Below are 8,554 nucleotides of genomic sequence, written 5' to 3'. Positions count from 1 at the left end.
TGTGTGGACACAACACACAGGGGGATGAAGTCCATCCAGGTCCTCGGGATGCTCGTGTCTGGGGCGCTGTGACAAAGCAGGAGGGTTTATCTGTAAGTCCAATTCATTGTAAGGCAAGAGGAGATTGCAGGTTCTAGGATAGAGGGACAGAAATATATCCTACATTGTTCCCTTTCTTTTTGGAAAGATCTGAGGATTCTCATAGTTGCATGGCATTTCTTTCAGACCTTTCCTTTAGACTGAGTGTAAGGATCATTTATTCTTTTGAGAGATTTCATGAGCAGAGTCTTGATATCCAAGAATCAAGTTATAGTAACGGAAATATAGTCACTGAAAAATAATAGTCTAACAGTAGGGGGATGGTTTATTTTATTTATCTTTTTACAACATTAATTTATTTATTTGTCAGACAGGGGGAGACGGAGAGAGACCATGAGCAGGCAAAGGGAGAAGCAGGCTCCCCGCTGAGCAAGGAGGCCGATGCAGGACTCCATCGTGACCTGAGCCCAAGGCAGAATCTAACTGACCCAGCCACCCACACGTCCCTAGGGGAATGGTTTAGCTAAATTCTTAAATTAATGTATTAAAAACTGATTAACTATTATTTTGAAGACTCTAGCAAGTGATAAGAACTTCAGATGTGTTAAATGGAAGAAAATTAGAATAACAAAATCATATCTAGCATATGATTGTAACTATATGTAAAGGATGTATGCAAATGAGAACCAAAACTGGAAGAAAACTGGGAGAAATAAGAACTTTTTGTTTATAGGATGGTGCAAGTATGGGTAAAATTTATCCTCCATGAATAGTTATAATGTTATTTGATTTTAAAAAATATTAGAGGCCAGAAAAAAGGAGGAATTTTTTTAAAAAGTGTTCTTTTGTTTTTAAATATGTATTTGTCAGAAAGAGAGAGAACACAAGCAGGGGGAATGGCAGGCAGAGGGAAAAGCAGGCTCCCTACTGAGCATGGAGCCCAGTGTGCAACTCAATCCCAGGACCCTAGGATCATGACCTGAGCTAAAGACAGACGCTTAACCAACTGAGGCACTCAGGCATCCCAAGGAGGATTTTTTGGGAAAAGGTATTTATTTATTTATTTATTTGAGAGAGAACATGAGAGCGCGGAGAGGGTCAGAGGGAGAAGCAGACTGCCCGCTGAGCAGGGAGCCCCATGTGGGACTCGATCCCAAAACCCAGGGATCATGATCTGAGTGGAAGGCAGACGATTAACTGACTGAGCCACCCAGGGGTCCATATTTTTATTTTTTAGAAGATTTTATTTATTTATTTGAGAGAGAGAGAGAGAGAGAGCGCACAAGTGGGGGGAGGGACATTGGAAGAAGGAGGGAGAAGCAGACTCTCTGCTAAGCAGGGAGCTCTGTCTACATGGGGTTCAATCTGAGTCAACCAAGCCCCCCAGGAGGATTAGTTTTATTTTATTTTTATTTTTTAATTAAAATGTTTTTAAAAGATTTTATTTATTTGAGAAAGAGAAAGAGAGAGACAGAGTGAAAGAGCATGAGAGGGGAGGTCAGAGGGAGTAGCAGAATCCCCATGGAGCTGGGAGCCTGATGTGCGACTCCATCCCAGGATTCCGGGATCATGACCTGAGCTGAAGGCAGTCGCTTAGCCATATGAGCCATTCAGGGACACTTAATTAATTAATTAATTGATTAATTTTTAAAAGATTTTATTTATTTATTTGACAGACAGAGATCACAAGTAGGCAGAGAGGCAGGCAGAGAGAGAGAGGAGGAAGCAAGCTCCCTGCTGAAGCAGCCTGATGTGGAACTCGATCCCAGGACCCCAGGATCATGACCTGAGCCGAAGGCAGAGGCTTTAACCCACTGAGCCACCCAGGCGCCCCCCCTTAGTTTATTTTTAAAATATTTATTGAGAGAGAGAGGAAGAGAGTACACAGAGGGAGAGGGAGAGAGAGAGAAGACTCCCCACTGAGCAGGAAGCCCGATGTGGGACTTGATCCGAGAACCCCGAGATCAGGACCCAAGCTGAAGGTAGAGGCTCAACCAGGTGCCCTAAGGATTCATTTTTCAAAGGCAGAACGTGTTGGGGAATGCTGAGCATGGAGCCTGCTCAGGATTCTTTCTCCTCCAGCCACTATCTCACGCTTGCTCTCTCTCTTTCTCAAACAAAAAAGAAAAAAAGCACAAAACAAACAAACCAAAAGCCAGCCCATGCGAAAAGGACACTTAGATCCTCCTCTGTCCCCCTAAGAGCAGGAAATAATCTCCCACATGCAGAGTGCTCTCCCTGTACCAGCAGATAGAGAGACATCCTTATTATCAGAAACAGGGAATTCAGGGCCCAGAAGGTATAGAAACAGCCCATTTTACTTTTCACTAATTTACTACTCCAGCCCAAATTCTGTTTAGAATTCCTTACTAACTGAAGCTCCCAGAGTTATGTCTTCTTTATCCTGTCAATTCCTCACAGATTTATTGTCTGTTTGTCTAAAAAGTATACAAACTGCCTGCCTTGGTCTTTCTTTGGGGTTCAATTTCATTACTGGGTCTCTGTACCTGTGTAATAAAACTTTTCTTCTCTCCTGTTAATATGTTTCATGTAAATTTAACTCCTCCATCTAGAAAAACCTTGGCCAGAGGAGAATTTCTTCCTGTCCTTTGGTGCAATCAGTGGGAAGCTGGCAGGGGAAGAGAAAGGTATTAAACGGAGCATCTTAATTTATGAGCTCGCAAGCAGGGCCCCTAACAAAGCCTTGCACAGGGTAAGACAACTCGATAATTTGCTGAGGCTTACATGCTTCTGGGAAGGCTTCTAATTTAATTTAGTTCTCAAGAACTAGAGAAAGGGGGCGCCTGGGTGGCTCAGTGGGTTGAGCCTCTGTCTTCGGCTCAGGTCATGATCTCAGGGTCCTGGGATAGGTGGCATCAGGCTCTCCGCTCAGCAGGGAGCCTGCTTCCCCCTCTTTCTCTGCCTGCCTCTCTGCCTGCTTGTGGTCTTTGTCTGTCAAATAAATAAATAACATCTTAAAAAAAAAAAAAGAAATAGAGAAAGAAAAACAAGTTTACGTTTATAATGGGGAAAAACAATCACACAATGAATGTGGAATCCCAGCGTGGATTTTCTAGACTACAGACCCCACTGCTCACTCTGGGTTGTTTCTCCCCAGGATGCATTCTGTACTTTCAAGTTTCCCGCCCAGCGGCGGTTCAGACAGACTCCCCACGGCCGGCAGCCTGGAACCCCGGCAGCACCTCCCTTCCATTTTTCTCTGACATTTCTTACCAGGATCTACAAGTGCCAGACGCTTGTCTCGGGACAGAGAAGCTCTCTCCTCTTGGTTGAACATTCTGTCGATCATCACCATCTCAGCAGAGGGATTGATCCGCTGAAAACAAGACAATCTGGTCATTTCAGATGCCTTTTAACAAAGTACACCCATCCCACTGCGTCTTTGAAACTAACGAAGCAACCAGACATAAAGATTTGGTGTCTACGTTCTACTCACGTCCCATTTAGCTCCATTTATCCTTGTCACGTAAAGATGCATTTTTTGAAATTGTAATTTTTGGGAAAAGGTGATTTACACTGATTTCTCGAGAGGGTATGAAAACTAGGCCTGCCTCCCTTGCTTCCCCCGCATCTCTCTGCAGGTACCCACACCGAGCAGTTTAATAGGCTCTGCACAAAGTGGTTTGATGCGCACAAAGGCACTGACTTTCTTCTCTGTATCTGTATCTAATCTGACGTATCTTATTTCCCCTCTGCTTAATAATATGTTAGAGATCTTTTCATGAGGATGACATTTTTCTTGATATTCTACTATGATTTCAATGTGTTTTTTAGAAGACTTTCCTTAAAATTATTTTTTGCTGTACAGAAATGAAGCTTAAATTATATTTGTGAGTCTTATTTAACATGAAAATTCATAGCAGATATAAGATAACTTGACCAAGTAAGTGGTCCTTTCCTAAAAAATGGTAAGAGTTAAGTCTTTTTAATATCTCAGCATTTTTTTTCCTGAAATGGTTATCAATATAAGAACAACTATTTCAAAGTTTGGAGGCAAAATTTAAAGTAAATATAAATTATATATATATATAAGTAAACACACACACACGTTTATACTGTATCATGTAAGTACATAATGTAATTCAACTAAGCTCCCAAGGTATATCTCAAAGCTGATCTTAAATTGGAAACTGCCTATAAGAGGTCAGTTTATAGGTGAAAGCCTGTATGATTTCAGATTTGGTTCTAAAATCTCAGAAGAATAGGGGGCACCTCTGTGGCTCAGTGGGTTAAAGCCCTTGCCTTCGCCTCAGGTCATGATCCCAGGGTCCTGGGTCTGAGCCCTGCATTGGGCTCTCTGCTCAGCGGGGAGCCTGCTTTCTTTCCTCTCTCTGCCTGCCTCTCTGCCTACTTGTGATCTCTGTCTGTCAAATAAATAAATAAAATCTTAAAAAAAAATAAATAAAATCTCAGAATAGGTTTGGTCTTTCAATCATTTCCTGAGGCATCTTCTTTCTCTAACTGGTGTTTTAAAACTAAGTTTAGTTTCTCTTTGGGATGATGAAAACTTTCTGAATTTGACTAGTGGCTGATGGCTGCAAAACCTTACGAACATACTAAACACCATCAAGCTGCATATTTTTATGAGACTGATGTGCTGCCTACTGTGCTAAGGAGGCACCTAAGCTGCATATTTTTAGATCGTGCATGAACTTTATGGTATGTTAATGATCACTCAGTTAAAAACAAGATAAAGCTAATTTCCACATCTGTCATCCCCTGGGCTTTTCAGATGTTCTTCTGAACAATGTTCCCCACATCTCTGGGCTGGTGAGAGGGAGCTGACAGCATCAGAGTGTGCATGGGGGCTGGGGGCCTCAGATGGTCCTAGTCTGTTCCCTAGCTCTGCTAACTGCTCTGCAAACCCAGTAGCTGCAGGACGTTTGGCAAATTACTTAACCAAAGCCCTGGTTTGCTCATTTAGAACCAGCTCATTTAGAACAGCACTCATCAGGTGTGGGCAATCATGACAAGTGCAGCGAATGCCAAGTTCGCTTGGCAGGAGGACCAGTCAGGTGGAAGGTTTTCTACAGTCTTCAGTATCTGTGCCTTTGAGATTATGTTGGGAGAATGTAATTCCCTGAAGTTTTTTCCTCTCTGAATTACTAGCTGTGACCTGTGGGGTCTTAAAAAAACAAATACACTTGGTAGCATGAATTTTACCATGGCATCTTCTAGAAGCAGGCATCTGTATTTGTTAAGCATAGCTTGGGTCCTTTTTAGGAGCTGAGTGGCAACTGTTTCAAATTCATTGTCGACTTTAAAAAAAGAGAGAGAGAGAGAAAATGGTAAGAGAGTGCAATCACTCACTAGGTCTTTTCTTTCTCAGGACTGAAATGCATTACTCTTCCATTACTCAAACATGTCTTGCCTGTGACAGTCTTCTCTTCTTAGGTTAGCTTTCCTTGATTAAACGTGCTTCTGCACTTTCCCTCACTGTCCACTGTTAGGTGACTGGGGAACTCATCAAAATACTACCTTATTTTAACTTTAATTAGGAGGCCAAAACTAGAATACTTCTAACATGACCAATAAAAGAAAACCATAAAGCACAGACATGCAATAAATATCAATGAATAGAGAAGATCTGTTAGTCTAGATGGGCAAACCTCCACTTCCTTCCAGTGCTATGAGAAACGGAAACAGCTGAACAAGGAAATTAGGACTTGTTTTTGTAGGACTGGTTTTATGTAAGGACATAAACTAGTTCATGATATCTTGCAGGTCACAGTGCTGTGGCTCTGTCCTTTTCCTGCCGGTCTCCAAAGGTTTCCCATTTTCTAGTCACTCTGTGTCTTCACATCCCTGTGTCATGCTGGATCTGGACCCTATTCCCCAGATGCAGGGGACTGACTGGGACTAATCTGCGCTCAGATCAGAGACCGCAGCAAGGCTGGTGGCCGCTGCAGGCGGGGTGAAAGCAGCGGAGGGCAGCATCTGCAGCTGGCCGTCCAAACAACACTTTGGGTTCAGTGCCCCCTGAATTGGTCAATAAAATACTCTGACCTTTGGGTATCCCCTCACCGAATATTGAGAAGAGTAAGTCACAACCCTAAACAGGGACCACAGAAATGGAGTAAACTGGGAACAAGTTAGGTCTACAATGAAAGACACGGACATGACCACCATCCGGGAGCCACAGGGCTTTCACTCTTCTGTGGGGCATCTGTACGATGGTGTCTGGTGTCACAGGGGTGCTCTGGGGTGACAGCCTGTTTACCTTTCTTCAAGTCTTCCTCCGTGGGCATGGAGCCCTGGCACACGTGGTAGGACAGGAGCCTCTGTACCGCATCTCTTAGCGATCGGAACTGACTTTTGTCGGGTGTCACAGCGTGGGCTTGGTCCCTCTGTAACTGCTGGAGAATGCTTTAAAAGAGGAATTGCCAATGTCAGTGGAGATCCGTGGCAGGAAATCTAGTCATGATGGCTATTTGCATGCAAAGAAAGTCAGACCTATAGGAGTGTTATTATTCGTAGGATGGTGGTTCTGTGTTTTCTTCAGTTTCATACTTTGTACACCATGTTGGGAGTACAGTTTGGTTGAACTGTCTCCACAGGGGACTCACACTATGACCTTGGCTTCAAAAACATGGTGTTCCCACCAACCCCTCATGTGGGGGTGCTCACACGGATCTTGGCAATGCCTGACCGTTGGCCAGCTAAGCTTATGCTAATATTTCTGTTCCAAACACAGGAATTTATCAAACCACGCTTCTCCGCAGAGACCCTCTGGCCGATCAAAGGGTAATGTGGTATGCCAAAGACAAGAGAACTATTCTCCTTCAGAACAAACGAGCAGACAGTAGACTCAAACTATAATTGGTACATAGCTGACCCTTTAACAACATGAGGGGGCTGGGGGCACTGACTCCTGGCATAGTCAGATATCAGTATATTACCTGACTTTTCCAGAAGTTTACTAAGAGTGTCCTGTTGACTGGAAGGCTTACTGATTACACAGATAACTAATATATATTTTGTATAGTACATTTATTATTCTTACAAAAAAAAAAGCTAAGGAAAACACTATTACAGTGCTATGCTGTATTTATCGGAGAACATCTGCAAATAAGCAGACCTGCAGAGTTCAAATCCATGTTGTTCAAGGGTCACTGTACTTATGGGTCCTAATAGAAGCAAACTGTATCATTATTATTATATTATTATTATCATATATATAATATATAATAATATTGTAATAAATATTATTAAAGTTATTTTCAAAGTATATTTTTAAAAATACTACATATATTATTATAACCTGCCTTCTGTTGTATAGTGATTAAACATTAGGAACCTAGAGAAATGTTCAAAATGAGTCATTTCCAAGGGTCACTCACAAAGCTCCTTTAGTTAGCTGTTTTGCAGCAGGCCGCTTTTGTCCTCCTGAGTGACTATCCACCTGAAGACAAAACACATCTCTTAGTACTCCCTTCTGTAGAAAAAATACGCAGAATACCATTATACATAAAGGACATGACGTTGTGAATATTTTCTTTTCTTTTCTTTTTTTTTAAAAGATTTTATTTATTTATTTGACAGACAGAGATCACAAGTAGGTAGAGACGCAGGCCGAGAGGGAGGAGGAAGCAGGCTCCCCGCTGAGCAGAGAGCCCGATGTGGGGCTCGATTCCAGGACCCTGAGATCATGACCTGAGCCGAAGGCAGAGGCTTTAACCCACTGAGCCACCCAGGTACCCCATGAATATTTTCAACTCCTTATCAAGAGCATAGTCTAAAAATGCAGAAGTGCCCTGCTAAAAAATAAAACAAGCAAAGCCATAGACCTATATAGCAAAGTCACACTGTGTCAAGATCACGGGAGGCTGTGCTGTGCGATAGGTTACTTGGAAGGACGCAGCTTGTATTTAAAGCCTGAATCTCCAACTCTGTAAACGTATTATTAAACTTTTGGAGAAGTCTATTTTGTGGGTGCCAACTCCATGAACATCTGAAAATTCAGTTGCTGTTCCAGTCTAGGTGTGTGATCTAGTAGGGCATCTCTTTCTGTCTTTCTTTTTTCCTTTAACTAATCTCTACACCCAACATGGGGCTCAAATTCACAATCCTGAGATCAAGAGTCGCATGCTCCACTGACCGAGATAGCCAGGGGCCCACAGTAGCACTTGTTACATCAATGTTAAGGAAACAAACATGACTTATGTCAGAACCTGAGAACTGAACCAGATCCTTCATGGAGTCTTCTAGGCGGGCCCACACTATAACAAGTTTCATTAAACCATTAATTGGGGTTTGACGGAGAAGAATCTAAGGGCTCAGTAAACTGAAAACAAGATTTTTTTCCTTTCTTTTTAGATCAGTTGTTGGGTTAGAACACTATAGGGACTGGCTATATCATCACATTCCTGGTTGCTATAGCAGGAAAAAAACCTCTCCGTATAGGGGCACCTGGGTGACTCAGTGGGTTGTGTCTGACTTCACCCCAGTCATGATCTTGGGGTCCTGGATGGAGCCCTGCATTGGGCTCCATGCT

General features: G+C 42.6%; 1 protein-coding gene across 4 annotated transcripts in view; it reads right to left on the bottom strand.

The window, feature by feature from the left end:
* Positions 1-8,554, bottom strand: part of BICRAL (BICRA like chromatin remodeling complex associated protein) — a 108,301-nt gene that overhangs the window by 5,113 nt on the left and 94,634 nt on the right. For all 4 annotated transcript variants that reach the window (XM_045071188.1, XM_045071190.1, XM_045071189.1 and 1 more), the window contains 4 exons: positions 7,401-7,462; positions 6,281-6,426; positions 5,224-5,318; positions 3,274-3,376 (listed from right to left, as the gene is read on the bottom strand). In XM_045071188.1, coding sequence (XP_044927123.1) covers positions 3,274-3,376; positions 5,224-5,318; positions 6,281-6,426; positions 7,401-7,462 — 406 coding nt within the window. The remainder of the gene's footprint in view (positions 1-3,273; positions 3,377-5,223; positions 5,319-6,280; positions 6,427-7,400; positions 7,463-8,554) is intronic.

The sequence above is a fragment of the Mustela putorius genome, unplaced genomic scaffold (assembly GCF_011764305.1).
Source record: "Mustela putorius furo isolate JIRA1106 unplaced genomic scaffold, ASM1176430v1.1 tig00003983_pilon_pilon_pilon, whole genome shotgun sequence".
Lineage (NCBI taxonomy): Eukaryota > Metazoa > Chordata > Mammalia > Carnivora > Mustelidae > Mustela > Mustela putorius.
Note: the sequence above shows the minus strand (reverse complement) of the source record. Positions and strands in the feature narration are given on the sequence as shown.